General features: G+C 41.1%; 2 protein-coding genes across 2 annotated transcripts in view; one reads left to right on the top strand and one right to left on the bottom strand.

Annotated features, from left to right (window-relative positions):
- Positions 1 to 4,182, top strand: part of GNAZ (G protein subunit alpha z) — a 138,398-nt gene extending 134,216 nt beyond the window's left edge. Inside the window, exon 3 of the mRNA XM_032801305.1 lies at positions 2,182 to 4,182. Coding sequence (XP_032657196.1) covers positions 2,182 to 2,526 — 345 coding nt within the window. The 3' untranslated portion in view covers positions 2,527 to 4,182. The remainder of the gene's footprint in view (positions 1 to 2,181) is intronic.
- RSPH14 (radial spoke head 14 homolog) overlaps positions 1 to 16,174 on the bottom strand; it is a 193,736-nt gene that overhangs the window by 170,605 nt on the left and 6,957 nt on the right. The gene's annotated exons all lie outside the window — the stretch shown is intronic.

Below are 16,174 nucleotides of genomic sequence, written 5' to 3'. Positions count from 1 at the left end.
CAGGATCCTGGCCGCACACGTGGGATCCCAGCTGCTGGCCCTGCACCCACCCCCAACCTTGGCCCCCTTATCCCTTCTGGGTCCCCCCTCCTATAGACATGGTCCTGCTCCTGGCCCCAGCTTGGGGCGGGTGGATGGACAGGGGTAAGGGGGCTGGCTTTCAGCAACCCCACTAGTAAAAGTGTTCCAGTACCACTGAGGCCTCCGGAAGATCCTTCGCATCAAGTGGAAGATCGCTGCACTAACGCCAGCCCCTTCACTGAAGTGAATGTCATCAGCATTGAAGAAATGATCCTCATTCACCAACTCCGCTGGGCTGGACATTGTGTGCGGATGCCAGACTTTTGCCTCCCAAAACAAGTCCTCTAGTTTCAGCTCACCCATGCTCATAGATCCTGTGGTGGTCAGAGGAAACGCTACAAAGACACATTGAAAGCATATCTCAAGAAAACTGATGTGGATGGACATCACAAGCTGGGAGGAGCAAGCCATCAACCAACCCCAATGCGCCACATCCTCCATCAGGTAGTAGCTCGCTTTGAGGAAAAGTACCTTGTCTGCAAAGTTGAAAAGAGAGAGAAAAGGAAGTAAAAAGAAACAACTTTTTCCCAGCAGGCATCTGGCCTGCCAGGAAATGTCTATACCTACTGCAGGTGGATCTGTCATCTCAGAACATATAGTAAATCTCTTGAATCGAGGGATCGCTGACGATGATGACTAAATTGGTATTTCCAAAATAAACAGTTCCTGTCAGTCACTCCAGTGTGTTGTCAATGGTACTTATTAATTTAGAGTGGCAAGTGGAAGATCAGAGTTGTCTACTAAAACCTTTTAGCCAAACTCTGTCTTCATTTTGAGTTCCCCCTTCTTTCTGAGACTAGGATTTGGCCCTCTGGAGGAAAATATACTTTTTTATATATACTCTTCCAAAGTTACTATTATTAAAGGGGTAAGAAAAAATAGGAGCAAACAGGATCAATTAAAAACTGAAGTACAATTGCATAATTTGTATATACAACTTGTCAAAGCTTCAAGACCAGACAATACTACATAGACATAACATGTTAGGTTTGGGATACCTGTAATAAAACAGGTGACGACATACATAAATAGGAAGAGGAAGGGAGGAATGGACCGGGGGAAAGTGGAAAGAGAAGAGGTTAGGTGAAATGGAGGTGTGGTATTCTTTGAGCCATCTCAACCTTTTTTATTCAAATATATCTAGAAACAGGATCCGAATTTCTTTGGATTTATATAATTGATCCTTACAACAATAAGCTATTATTTCTTTGGCTGCTAACTCAGGTGTGAATTCCACTTTTCAACAAAAATGATTAGGGGGCTAGAGCACATGATTTATGAGGAGAAGCTGAGGGAACTGGGATTATTTAGTCTGCAGAAGAGAAGAATGAAGAGGGATTTGATAACTGCTTTCAACTACCTGAAAGGGGGTTCCAAAGAGGATGGATCTAGGCTGTTTCCAGTGGTACGGGATGACAGAACAAGGAATAATGGTCTCAAGTTGCAGTGGGGGAGGTTTAGGTTAGAAATTAGGAAAAACTTTTTCATTAGGAGGGTGGTGAAGCACTGGAATGGGTTACCTAGGGAGGTGATGGAATCTCCTTCCTTAAAGGTTTTTAAGGCCCAGCTTGACAAAGTCCATGGCTGGGGTGATATTGTTGGGGATTGGTCCTGCTTTGAGCAGGGTGTTGGACTAGATGACCTCCTTCCAACGCTGATATTCTATGATTCTATTATTCTATTCTGGCCATAAGTCTACTCTTCTATTTTTGTAAAATTATGTGCTTATTGATCATTGCAGCCCAAAAACTGTGTTTGTAATGTTAGCTTGATTGTGGAAAACAGTGAAGAACTACAGCAGCTGTTCTTAAAAACTTCAGTCTGACTTTGCCTCTCAGTTATCCATTATTAAAAAAAATTAAATCAAACTAAATGAAGCGGTAATCTATAGTGAGCTGCAATATGTCAACGTAAGTGAATTATGGTTCCTGAAAATTCATCCTAAGGTAGGATGTACAGTCAGGGAGCTGGAATGAGAAACAGATATGAACATTCTAAACAAAAGGGAATTTGTTCACTAACAGCTGTGATTATGTACTTCTATGTATTTTATTTAGTTGTGTTCACATACTGTTGCTGACATTGTTTCCTTCCTTGCAGAGTCGAATGGCAGAGAGTCTGCGTCTCTTTGACTCCATTTGCAACAACAACTGGTTTATCAACACTTCCCTCATCCTCTTTCTGAATAAGAAAGATCTTCTGGCAGAAAAAATCCGGCGCATCCCGCTAACCGTCTGCTTTCCTGAGTACAAGGGCCAAAACACTTACGAGGAGGCAGCAGTCTACATCCAACGCCAATTTGAGGACTTGAATCGCAACAAGGAGACCAAGGAGATTTACTCGCACTTCACCTGTGCCACTGATACCAGTAATATCCAATTTGTCTTTGATGCGGTGACAGATGTCATCATTCAGAACAATCTCAAATATATTGGCCTCTGCTAAAAATCCATGGGCGTCAATCTGTTTTCTTGAGGTGACACAAAAGGGGCTTACCACCTCCATTTGTGGTGGAAACAATGGGGCAGTACTTTGAAACCCAAGGAGAGGAAGGGGGAAAGCTGAATTATGTTCACAGCCCCCCCCATCCCTCTTATCCTTGCCACAAACATTTTTTTCAAAAATACATGTTTTGCAGGGTGCAAAGGCTCCAAAAAAAGGTTGAGGTGTAACTGTGTGGAAATGTTATCACCACAATCACCACTGGCACATTGTTTGTTTCATTTCATTTTCCTCAGATGGCAGAGCTACCATATTCTATGTAAGAAATAATATTTCATCCAACTGTCCTAAAAACCATTTTACTGCGAGGAAGATGCAGAACTGTTGAATGGGAGATGGGCCTACCTTGCAGGGTTTTCTTCTAGGAGAAAAGGCAACAGAACAGGAGAATTTCAGTAAAGCCTTCCTTACAGCTGTACAGAAGGAACACGTATCCACCATACTGGCACACACACACATACAGTAGGTACACACACATCATGTATAGAGATGCACACAACTCACAGCATATACTGTTTACACACTTCTGCTCTGCTTCATTGTGTGTCATGGACACCCTTCCTGTTAAAGGAATTGTTGGTACAGAACTGTTCTATGATTTCTAGCCTGACCTTTCTTCAAAGCTTCAAAATATGCAGCAAAAGTACATGAATGAAATAACTAATTAAAACTAGGCCAAATCAAGGTCAGTGTTTCTTCTACTGGTGAGGAATTTTATACATTGAGAGTCTTCTTTACATCTTTTTTTGCCAAATCTTGTGGTGTTTCACAAAAACAAACAAACAAAAAACCCTGAAAGTCAAAAAAAGCGGTGTTCGTTTTTTTAACACAGACACATACAAAAAAAATTTAAAAAATCACAAGGTAATTTTTTAAACTATTGTTTTAGTGTCTGGATTGCTGAGTGTGAAAGTTGCCAATGGATAATTCTGCTCCATTGCTCCAAAGAAATTCTGGGAAATATGGTGATATTGTAACGGTCTTCCCAGGGAGTTGGAGCCAATGAGACTGTGTATTATATAGCCTCTAAAGTCTTTTTTGTTGTTGTTTATTTTAAAAATGTGATGTATTATTAGAAGGTTAACAGATGAGCGATATGAACAACAACTAAATGTCTTGATATTTGAATTTAATAATTTAAATTATTTGCAGTTTAGTGAAATTAAAGAAACAGAAGAGATGCATTCCTCAGTTCCAGGTTTCATCTCGTACAGAAAAACTACTGGATATAGTACTGTTTCAGTGAAATTATGGCATATTTGGATGTCAGACGAGCTCTGTGGGACTATACTGGAAAATCTCACATGGATCAAATGGGCCTAAATCTCTGGTCATTTGATTCTTTCCCTCCCGCCTCCATAGAAAAGACTTCTTACAGACTTCAGTGTAAAGTCAATGTATAAATATACATTCAAGAATTGTAAAGCACATTTACACACACTATGGAAAATCTCCTCCCTTCCTTTGTTCCCCACATGTACCAAGATTAGTGTGAGAATTCTCAGCCAAGGGCTCTAAGAAATTTAAAAGAAAAAAAGTTAATTATACCATCAAAGTTAAAGGTTGTCCACATTAAGAAAATAAATAATCTGAATGATACTGAACTGGTCCACAGTGTGTTCATTTATTGGTATTACAATTTAATAGTTTGCACAATTGAATTGTTTCTAAATCTTTTTGCCAGACTGCAGAATTTTGTTCATTTGCTACAAACCTCTTTTCATGATTCATCGACCAAGATTAAGGATAATCTTAGTGTACAGCAAAAATTGTATCTAAAGCCTCAAATTAATTCATAGAGGATGTTTCTCCCTCTGACAAAACCACCACAAAATTCAATATGATTCCTCAGAAGAGGGCCAGTAGTAACTCTAGGAAGGGTAGTACAGTTCAAGATTGAGATGGAGTTCTGTGGAAGAAACTTCCATGACACCTACCTGCATTCCCTGGCTCTAGGTCAGAGGTAGGCAACCTATGGCATGTGTGCCGAAAGCAGCACGCAAGCTGATTTTCAGTGGCACTCACACTGCCCGGGTCCTGGCCACCGGTCCAGGGAGCTCTGCATTTTAATTTAATTTTAAATGAAGCTTCTTAAACATTTAAAAAACTTTATTTACTTTACATACAACAATAGTTTAGTTATATATTATAGACTTATAGAAAGAGACCTTCTAAAAACGTTAAAACGTATTACTGGCACGCAAAACCTTAAATTAGAGTGAATAAATGAAGACTCGGCACGCCACCTCTGAAAGGCTGCTGACCCCTGCTCTAGGTGGTGCTTTCAAAATCCCCATATTCAGCAATATGTGTCTATATATAGATTTTTAAAAATTCATGCGTAAAATTAGGCCTATAAATCCATACTTCTGCGCCTGAAGATGTGGCCTGATTTTTCAAAAGTGCTGAGCTCTCAGCAATTCTCACTGATATCAACAGGAGCTGCTGGTTGCCTAATACATTTGAAAATCAGGCCATTTATTTAGGGATATCAACATGGATTTAAGAGCATTCATTTTTCAAAATGCTGGCCATATATGGTGGATTTTTCAAAGAAGCCCAAGTGATTTAGTCACAAAAGTCCGATTAAAATTTTCAAAAAATTGCCCTTAGGCTTTTTGGCAATCTCATCCATCTACAATAACACAAACAAAGGTAACAAGGCACACTGCACTCACTGAAAACCATAAAAGTATGGAAGGAAGAAGTTAAGGGATGTCTTCAAGATTCATTGCTGCATTCAAATCACCTACAATGGTGTCAATAACATACTCTTACATTTTACAAAATATTCACTTTTACTTCCAACAGTTACCAAAAAACAATACATGCCACTCCTTCACCTAGACTGCACTCTAATGCAAAACTTTATCTCCAACTTCATGCCCTTTTGTGTCGAGAAAGTGGCACACCTGGCTGTCACACATTCCACATGAGTAACGTTATTCTACCTTAGTACTGCAGAGGTTGTCATTAAGGTTTTGCTGTCACTCTTTTGGTATGAATTTATGAGCGTATAAATGAAGAGACAAAGGTTCTGACGCTAACTCCCACCTGCTAGACTGTTTTCAGGGAAAACAGCACAAAAGTGAAATAGTGGTAATTGATTTCCTTAACTCACAAAGGTAAACAGTCCAGTGTTAGAGAGGAAAAACTTCCTAGATACATGGGCCCAATCTATAATGTGCTCATTCAAAGAATAAAGAGTTTTTAGCTCTGAAGTATTCAAAGCTTGGAGCCCAGGGCAAAAAGAGCAACATAATCAGCTACTGTGCTGCTGTCCAAACAAGCAATACAAACCAGTAATGTGATCTGAAGGCACGACAGCTGCTGCAGCTCTAGCAGCATGTTAGTCTGGTATGGAGCTTTTCCTTCTTCCTTTCTCCAGTTTTTAAAGATATTGGAAAGATTAGTCACTGGAAAGATCTTAGATAAAGAACATCCTTGGAAGCAAAGTCAGGGTTGACTTGCAATGTTTCAGCCTTGTTTATCACATTTAAGATCAGTTGTGGAAATAATAATTTCACTGCACACTTCTTTCTTATTCTCAGTGCTTGGGGGAATTTGAAGCCCTTTGATTTGCCTCTATACATGTCACCATGTGTGCATCCAAAGTCACACCTTTCCCATCTCTTATTTAAGAACCCACTCTCTTTTAAGGGAGTCAGCAGCATCTAAATTCAGGCTTCATCTTAGCGTATGAGCAATGTGCCTCAGATTACACATGACCAGGATTCATCACCGAATTTGGTCCGCTGGATGCTTAAGATTTCTTTAAGCAACATGGAGGCACAGTCTAATAGGAATTTGAGATTGCTATATGGACTACAATACATTCAAAGACAGTGGTCTGAGTTCAGAGGAAATATTTTTCAGTAGCACTGGGAGGGTATAAAAGTAGTCAAACAATATTCTGTATATGGTCAAACTGCGGCTCGCAAGCCACATGTGGCTCTTTTACAGTTAAAGTGTGGCTTGCAGAGCCCACCATGCCCCCCATTCTCTGCCTACCAGACTTGGGGCGGGGGGCCCACAGGGCTTCTGCCTTGCAGTGGGGTGATGGGGCTTGGGGCTTCAGCTTTGTGGGGCAGCCCCAAGCCCCAGCAGGCAGCCTCGCAGGGCTGGAGCCCCGAGTCCCGGCAGACATGCCCAGCTCTCAAGGTTATGAAGATTATCGTATGCGGCTCAGAGGGTCAGCAAGTTTGGTCACCCCTGGTATATAGGCATCACTGTCTCAAGTAATAAGCTAACAGTGCGATTTTCAAAAGCACTCAGCACTGCCCTAAATCAATTATGAAAAAATCCCTCTGAAGTATTCAAGGTGCTGACTTGGTATGGTTCCTATCAACTATAAATGCCAATGTTTGATAATATAATGCATAAGTGCAAGATCCTCTAAACCAGTGATACTCAGACCGCAGTGGTTCAGGATTAGCGATCAAAATTACCTAAAAGAGCCACAGTAGTATGAATTAATTGTTTCATTTACTATAGTACTATACATTCATATTGAAACAGTGTGACGGGAAATATTTAGTTTATATTTATTATATATAGTGTTACAGAAAAATGACTAATCAGAAATTATTTTATCAGCTTCAATTGGTTAATAACATAGAAAAAGCATCTTGATTGGTTAATAACTTAGATTGGTTAATAATTAAATCACACAGTATTTTAATATCATGTGCTGCAAAGAGCAGCAGGAGACACATGAACGAGTCTGAGTATCGCTGTTCTAGACTTAATCCACTTGTGAAAGTACTAGCCCCTGTGAAGGCATTATTTGTCCCATACTGGAATTGCATTGCAGTCTAGATTTCCCTCCATATTGTAATCTGCTAACATCAGTAACTTGAACTGGGAAAATAAAGTTGTAAAATGGGTTACGCTTCCTTTCGAGTTATGTGTTGGACTGACTTACAGTGTGACCATTTCATTTCAGCACTGGCCTCCATAATACTTCTTATGGCCATTTCAGGTTGACAAGAAGGCCAGAGGAATCAAAAGTAAGCAATGCCCTTAACTGCAGCAGAACAGATATCTGGAAATGATAATGCCTGCCAGGCAATATAAGGAAGGACAAGAGAAACTTGGGAGAAAAGTTTCCTTAATTAAAAAAAAAACATCTTTTAATGGGGCAGGTCCTTGAACAGCAGCATCACAGGCAATGGAAATGGGGCAGCTCAGCCCTACGGCACTGGTTACATCTATCTCATTCACTGCAACTAATCTCAGCAGAGAAGAGAAAAGGTGAAGCACTGCAGTTCACTTAAATAGCTTACTCAGCCCCAGAAGAGGGTAAAGAGAAGGGAAGGAGGAATGCAGTTTTACACTTAAGTTTAAATCATCTTCCTTTCCATATATTCAGTACTTGTTTCTTAAATAGTTGTGATTCAGAGACAATCACTTGGAAACACCTGAGGAACAAAGACTGAACTGTGGGAAATGATGGTCCCAGGCTGGAAGCATTTTTAGCCTGTGTATGAAAATCTGGGAAAGCCAAGGCAACTTGTGCCTTAAGAATCTGCCAGCCTGTTTATCACTCAGGGTGAGAATTTGCTAAATCATATCCTACCTATCTAGTGTGTTAAGCTCAGTTTGTGTTTTTTTATTTACTAAGGTAATCTGCTTTGATCTGTTTCCTATCACTTAAAATATATCTTTTGGAGTTAATAAACTTGTCTTGTTTTGTCTCTAAAACCAGTGTGAAACTCATACTTGGAGCAGAAAGCTATTGCATATCTCTCTCTCCACATTGAGGGAGAGGGCAAATTTTATGATCTTACACTATATAGTTCTCTGTGCAGCACAAGATGATACAATTTTGGGTTTACACTCCAGAGGAGGTGTGCACTTGTGTGCTGGGCATTTCCTTAGCTGAGCTCTCCCATGCAGAGCTGATTATCAGCATCTGTGTGAATAGTCTTGCCTGCTTTCTTCTGTTCCTCTGGCAAGGAATCCGAGAGTCATACATTCTAAGGCCAGAAGAGATCACTGTGATCATCTTGTTTATATAGTACAGGCATAGAACTTCCCAAAATAATTCCTAGAGTGAATCTTTTTTAAAAACTTCCAATCTGGATTTTAAAATGGCCAATGATGGAGAATCCACTACAACCCTTGGAAAATTGGTGATTACACTCACTGTTAAAAAATTATGCCTCATTTCCAGTTTGAATTTGTCTACCTTCAACTTCCAGCCAATGGATTTTGTTATATCCTTCATGATTTGAAGAGACTATTATTAAATATTTGTTCCCCATGTACAGTCTTATAGACTGTAATCAAGTAATCCCTTATCCTTCTCTTTGTTAAGCTAAATAGACTGAGCTCCCTGAGTCTGTCACTATAAGGCATGTTTTCTAATCCTCTAATCATTTTCATGGCTCTTCCCTGAATCCTCTCCAATTTATCAACATTCTTCTTGAATTATGGACACCAGAACTGGGCACAGTATTCCAGCAGTGGTCAAACCAGTGTCAAATACAGAGGTAAAATAATCTCTCTACTCTGACTCAAGAATCCTCTTTATGCAGCCAAGGATTGCCTTAGTCCTTTTGGCCAGAGCATCACACTTTGAGCTCGTGTTCAGCTCATATCTACCCCGACCCCCCAAATCTTTTTCAGAGTCACTGCTTCCCAGAATGGAGCCCCCAACATCCTGTAAGTATGGCCTACATTATTTGTTCGTAGAGGTATACATTTAAACATGTGTTGTTTGCTTCCAACCAGCATACCAAGTGATCCAGATCGCTCTGTATCAGTGACCCATCCTCTTCATTATTTGCCATTTCCCCAATTTTTGTGTCGTCTATAAGCTTTATCAATTATGACTTTGGTATTTTTTCAAGCAATTGATAAATATGTTAATAGCATAGGGCCAAGAATTGATCCCTGCAGGACTCCACTACAAACACCATCCACTCAGTGATGACTCTCCATTTACATTCTGAGACTTGTCAGTTTATCATCTTTTAATCCATTTAAACTGTGCCACACTAATTGTAATTATTCTAGCTGTTTGATCAAAATGTCATGTGTATCATGTCAAATGGCTTACAGAAGTCTATTACTAACACTATTATCTTTAATAAACTTGTAAACAAACTTGTAATCCCATCAAAAAGATATCAAGTTTGACTATATCTATTTTTCATAACCCCATGTTAATTGGCTTTAATTATATTATCCTCTTTTATTCTTTATTAATAGAGGCCTGCATCATCATGCCCAGGATTGATGTTAGACTGACATGCTTATAATTACCTGGGTCATCCTGTCTGTCCTTTTAAAAAATTGGCACAACATTAGCTTTCTTCCAGTCTTCTAGAACTTCCCCAGTGTTCCAAGGTTTATTGAAAGTCAATATTAACAGTCCCACAAGCAACTCAGCCTGCTCTTTTAAAACTCTTGAATGCAAGTTATCTGGACCTGCTGATTTTAAAATGTCTGTCTTTAGTAGCTGCTGTTTAACATACTCCTGAGATGCTAATAGAATGGAAAGAGAGTTATCATCATCATATATGACTACATCCTCTGCTTTTTTCCCAAATACAGAAGAGAATACAAATATAGGGATCCTGGCATCCCAGAAAATATAACTGTAGTGAGACAATGGCCTGATAGTTGACCATCTGAAGGCCTATTGACCCACAGCTGCCAAATGCACCTAGTTTGTGTTCCTTTCTGTCAGAAGAAGTCAAATGAAATGTTTTGTTACCCCTGACTCTCTCTTGTGGTGCAGGCATCACCATGGGGTTACTTGGAGAATTTTGTATGTCCTTCAACTGACACAGGAGACCATAGTTGGGTAAGAGGAGAGAAGAAATGGAAAACAGCTAGATATCCTTGCCTGGGTTGAGACAGCCAGAGCTAAGAGGCAGAGTCAAATTCTCCATGGTCTGCATTTGTGATATGTCAAATAGGGGATCAGATTTTTCCGATGCTATAAACTTGTCTGCAGTTGGAGAGTATTTGTTGTTCTCCCATCAGCTCCTGAAAGTATCTTGATCATCAGGAGGAGAAACAGATGAAGCACTACTCTGTTTTTCTGCTGTGGCACTCTGTACATTCCTCCAAAGGTAACTTGTATGGTTTCTCTGAAGCCTCATTCCATTCCTCAAATATAGGCAGATCCCCCTGCATATGTGAGGGATCTGGTGCCAGTAAGGAAGGTAGTATTGGCACGAGATGAAGAATAGGCTCTGGGTTGAGGGCAATGGTACCAAAAGGACTATTGGCACTGCCATCAAAGTTGGTGCCAGAGTTGGTCTTGCAGCTTCCAAAATGGCCTTCACAGAGTCCTCTATGTAGGGCCACAAGATTAACACAAGAGGGCCATGCATGATATCATTCCATGATGCCTGGATTTGAAGCAAAGAAAGAAGTCCAGTATCCCAAGGTGCCACGTGAAGGTAAACACTGAGATGGGTGCTTCCTGCATCAGCATCAAGTCTTCTGAGGCCTTAACAGGCAGTGGTGGTTTTGTCTTCAGTGCTGCTTTTGATTTAACTGGTGCTGGGTGAGAGCTTCACTCCAGCATAAGGCATAGGATATTCCAGTCTTGAACCCACAACAGAAGGTGGTGCTGAGGCCAGAGAAGCAAAGTGAGACTGGGGTCATGTGTAAGAGGACCTCAACACAGAGTCTGGTTTTAATTTCCTGAATGGGTCCACTGGAATATCAGGATGCAGGCATCAAGAAGCTAGATAAGCCTGGAGCCCCACGTGTTTCTCCCTTCCAGCATGAGAAGTGAAGGCAGAGCAAAACATACATTGCTTTATTGAGAGGGTCTGCTCCAGACATACAAGACACTAGAGTTGTGCGTTGCTCTCCAATATGATTGATGGGCACGGGATGCACCTTCTGAAAATATGAGGTTCTGGGTCTGATATGGTCCCAGTAAGGGGCCAAAGATTCCCAGGACAAGGAAAGGGATATCCTCACTAAACTATCCTAAACGATTAACTATTTATAAGAAAATCTTAAACTAGGCTAAGGGAAGGTCTAGTCTGTGGATATGCAAATAAATTCCATTTGCTCTCTGTGATAAGGGATGTATTCCCTTATACAGAATAGGGTGATGAAGTCACCTTTCCATGAGATCTCTATCATTCCCAATAGTCACAGCTTCTCACAGTGTTATTCTGCAGTTTGACTCCAGGAGTATCATATCCCAGAAATGGTAATGCATGGAGGCCCTTGAAGAAGAATGTATTTAATACTAAATTATTGATATGTACTCTCAACATGAAAATAACCTTAATTAAGTTTCTGTCTGGGGTATATGTGAAAGGGAAGATGTTCAAAGGCAGAAAGAGCAATTAGATGCTTCACTCTCAATGAAAGTCAACAAGAGTAGGTTGCCTAATATGTTTGAAAATCTACCCCTAAATATATACTGGTAAGCATAAAAAAACTCATACCTTTCTACATATATTTCAGTATCGTTATATCCAAATTCCAAACAATATGTGGCATCTACACCCCAATAATATTCTGTAACAGGAAAAATTTGCACACATTCTGTATACTTTTTCTACTTATACTACTACGTTTTTAAGGATCCAGTCTCACTATCTTGAGATCAGTAAAAGACTTGTTATCGAGTATCAGATGTAAGTACATTAATAATATGCACAGAGAAAAAAGAATTTTACAGGAACTATTTAACATTCACCAGCACCTGAAAGATTAATCACATACTGCCACTTACCGGTAAGAAATTGAGAAGACTTCATACTAATGCACCAGAAAATGCTAAAAGCACAGTGTTTCTGTAACTTGGAGAGAAAAAGAAAGTTTCAGATTGATAGGTCAAACAAACGTCAAGTGTGATGAATCAAGATGAAGCAACAGAGATGAGGATAACACTGGAAAGGCAGATGAGCGAGCAGGGGAGTGGATGGCTATCAGGTGCGAGAAACAAGGTGGAAAGAGTTCACATAGAGTTTTGAAAATCAGCAGGTCATTTTTTAATTGGATTCAGATATGGATAGGAAGGTGAGAAATGATGAGGTTGATATAGTCTCATTTCCTGAAGCAAGAAAGCAGTCATGGCATGGTATTCTGGACTTCTTGGAAGTTTATAAGGTAGTGATTCAGGAAAACTATAAAAGGCAGAAATGCAATAGTCAAGATGTGAAGTGATAAAAGCATGAATAAGGATTTCAACAGAGAACAGGGTCAAGATAAGGACAAATTCTTGCAATGTTACAGAAGAGGTAATGGACAGGCTTATTTATAGATAAAAGAGTTATGGGAGACAAAAAGTAAGTTCAGGGTCAAAGCTGACATCAGGCAAGATTAAGAAGTAGAACAAACATCTGAGTTAACCCTATTGAGACAGTGAGTCTATACACCTAGCTGTTTAAAGATTTATTTGCCAGTGTTTTAAGTGTTAGGGAGAATGATAGCAGAATCGGACACATGGGACATCAAAGGGCTAGATTCATCCAAGTTGTTTGCAGGATGTCACTGTGACGGGTTGGATCCCTTGGAAGCTGCCAAATGATCTCCCAAGACTACTTCTACACCTGCTTTCCTGTCCCATCAGCTTAGGCCGTCAGTGCCCTGCCTGGTTTGAGCCAGACCCACTAGCCTGCTGCAAACCCAGACCCAGGTCTGAATCACGTGCCCTAACAGGTGTAGGCTTACCTGAAAGCAGCTTACAGAGGTGTTCTTGTCTTTAACACTCAGATGTCCAACTCCCAATGGGGTCTAAACCTAAATAAATCCATTTTACCCTGTATAAAGCTTATGCAGGGTAAACTCATAAATTGTTCACCCTCTATAACACTGATAGAGAGATATGCACAGCTGTTTGCCCACCCAGGTATTAACATACACTTTGGGTTAATTAATAAGTAAAAAGTGATTTTATTAAATACAGAAAGTGAGATTTAAGTGGTTCCAAGTAGTGACAGACAGAACAAAGTGATTTACCAAGTAAAATAAAATAAAACATGCAAATCTAAACCTAATACAGTAATGCACTTGAATACAGGTAAAATAGCTCACCCTTGGAGATGTTTCAATAAGTGTCTTTTCTCAGAATGGACACCTTCCGAGCCTGGACACAATCCTTTCCCCTAGTACAGCTCTTATTCCAGCTCAGCAGTAGCTAGGGGATTCCTCATGATGGCTCCCCTTTTGTTCTGTTCCACCAACTTATATATCTTTTGCATAAGGCGGGAATCCTTTGTCCCTCTGGGTTCTCACCCCTCCTTCTTGGAAAAGCACCAGGCTAAAGATGGATTCCAGTTCAGGTGACATGATCACATGTCACTGTAAGACCCCAAGCCTTCATTCTTCCAAGCCTGACTCACAGGAAGCCTTGCCTGCAAACAAGGCCATCCACAGTCAGTGGTCCTGGCTGATGGGAGCCATCAAGATTCCAAACCACCATTAATTGCCCACACTTTGCATAATTACAATAGGCTCTCAGAGTTATATATTTCATATTTCTAGTTTTAGATACAAGAGTGATACATTTATAGAAATAGGATGAACAGACTCAGTAGATTATAAGTTTTGTAATGATACCTTACAAGAGACCTTTTGCATGAAGTATATTCCAGTTACATTATATTCACTCATTAGCATATTTTTATAAAATCATATAGACTGCAACATCTCAAGTATTCCTTACACCTCCATAGGCCATGAGAGGTTTAAAGCCCAAGGGCCCAAGGAGGTGATGTTACAGTTCCCTCAAGGTTTCTGCTAGGCAAAGGCACCTTCAAATTGCTATCAGGGCTCTGCCATCTGAGGCTTCTCAAGTAATGTGCCAACTCACTGCATCCCCCAGCCACCCTGACCAGTCACCATTCCTGGAGACTGCCACCCATAACCATAGAACCATAAGAAGACAATGCTGGAGACAGCAACTTTTTGCTTGAGAAATGTGTGTCAAATCCGGCTTTTCTCACACATGCAAATAGTCCCACTGCAGTCAGTTTGACTTTAGTCGCACATGTAAAATTAGCGGAATTTGGCCCAAATTGATACCTAGCATGATTGGACCAAGTGTAACAGAAATAGGTGGAAGGGTTCAAAATACTAACAACATACAACAGTAATACAGTTAAAAAAAAAAAAAAAAGACCTCCAAAATTTGGTCCCTAATACGGCAATTCTGCCTCCTCCTTTCAACTGAATTTGCAATGAGGGCACATGACAATTTTATGCAAGGATGTTTACTGCTTAACTAAGTAATTTTCACAACTATGTAAATCTGTTGTTTCCTGAATATTAACTGTTGTGAGTCTTTCAGTAGAAAAAAAGGTAACAAATGTTCAAAGAATTTATTTATCTAATGAGGAAAGATTTGACAGTTTAGATAGTGTGACAGGGTGGACTAGGCCCTCAGGCCCCCTAGTGGACACCTCGGAGCCTTGCCACACCCCACCCCAGAAAAGGGTAGTGGAGAGGGTTCTCTACGCTCCCTAGAATGACTGAATGGGATACAGCCAATCCGGAAAGAGGCTGCATGGAGAAGCCAATCAGGGCCCAGTAGTCCCATATAAAAGGAGCTGCTGGGCCAGAGTTAGTTCAGTCTGCTGGCACAGAATGGGAGAGCAAGAGGTGATCCTGGCTGGCTGTAGTGGCTGAAATAGTTGGACAGATCAGTTGTTGGTAGGGACTAGGGAAGCATGAGAATAGCTTCTGAGGGACTGCTGGAACTAAGCAGGTAGTTATTGGCAGGGACCATGGGAGTGAGGAAGGCATTCTTGGTTGGCTGCTGGGGCTAAAGCAAACAGTTACTGGGGGAAAGGGGAAGGAGCTGCTGGCTGCGGGGACTCAACTAACATGGGCTATGGGGAAGTGGCCCAGGGAAATGTAGAGCAGCAATTAGTAAAGGGATACAGCATGTGGCTGCTACTTACAGTGGTCCTGGGTTGGGACCTGGAGCAATGAGTGGGATCAGGTCCTCCTCCCACCAGCCACTGGGGGGAAGTGGATACACTCTAAGGAAAGGAATTAGAACTTGGCAGCCCAGGAAGGGGCCTGCACTGGGACTGACTCAGTGGGGAGCTGTGGTCAGAGAACTGAGCCCAAGAGGGGTGGCTCAGACTAAGGCTGGGGTCACTGAGGACTCAAGTAAAGGCAAGGGGTTCCCAGGGAAGAAGCCCTCTGGGTGCTGTTCAGTACCTGCTTAGGAACCTTGCAAACTAGCTGGACCAATCGAGGGTATAGTAATGGGCCCTGTTGGACTGGTTAAAGACTGAGTCCAGTAAGGGCTACAGGAAGATGCACCACCTGAGGAGGTACTGCAATAGACCCCTGTTGGACTAATTAAGGGCCTCAGCCCAGGGAGGTCCCATATGTTGATGCCAATGGAGAGAATATTGCTACAAGTCCTGTCGCACTGTTAGAAGACTGAGCCCAGGGAGTGCTGCAGGACATTTTGGACTGTACACTGGAAGGGGTTTTTTTTGTTTCGCACATGGACTGTGTGTGACTTGGCTGGAGGGCTAAGTCGCTAGAGGGCTGAATCACTGAAGACCAGCCTGACAAGCGCAGCAGTTGACAGGGGGCACTATGAGTGGAGGAAAAACTGCAGGCACGTGTGCGCACATTTGACCAA

The sequence above is a fragment of the Chelonoidis abingdonii genome, chromosome 22, assembly GCF_003597395.2.
Source record: "Chelonoidis abingdonii isolate Lonesome George chromosome 22, CheloAbing_2.0, whole genome shotgun sequence".
NCBI classification, from domain to species: Eukaryota; Metazoa; Chordata; order Testudines; family Testudinidae; genus Chelonoidis; species Chelonoidis abingdonii.
The sequence above is the reverse complement of the archived record's forward strand: the minus strand, read 5'-3'. Positions and strand labels throughout refer to the sequence as shown.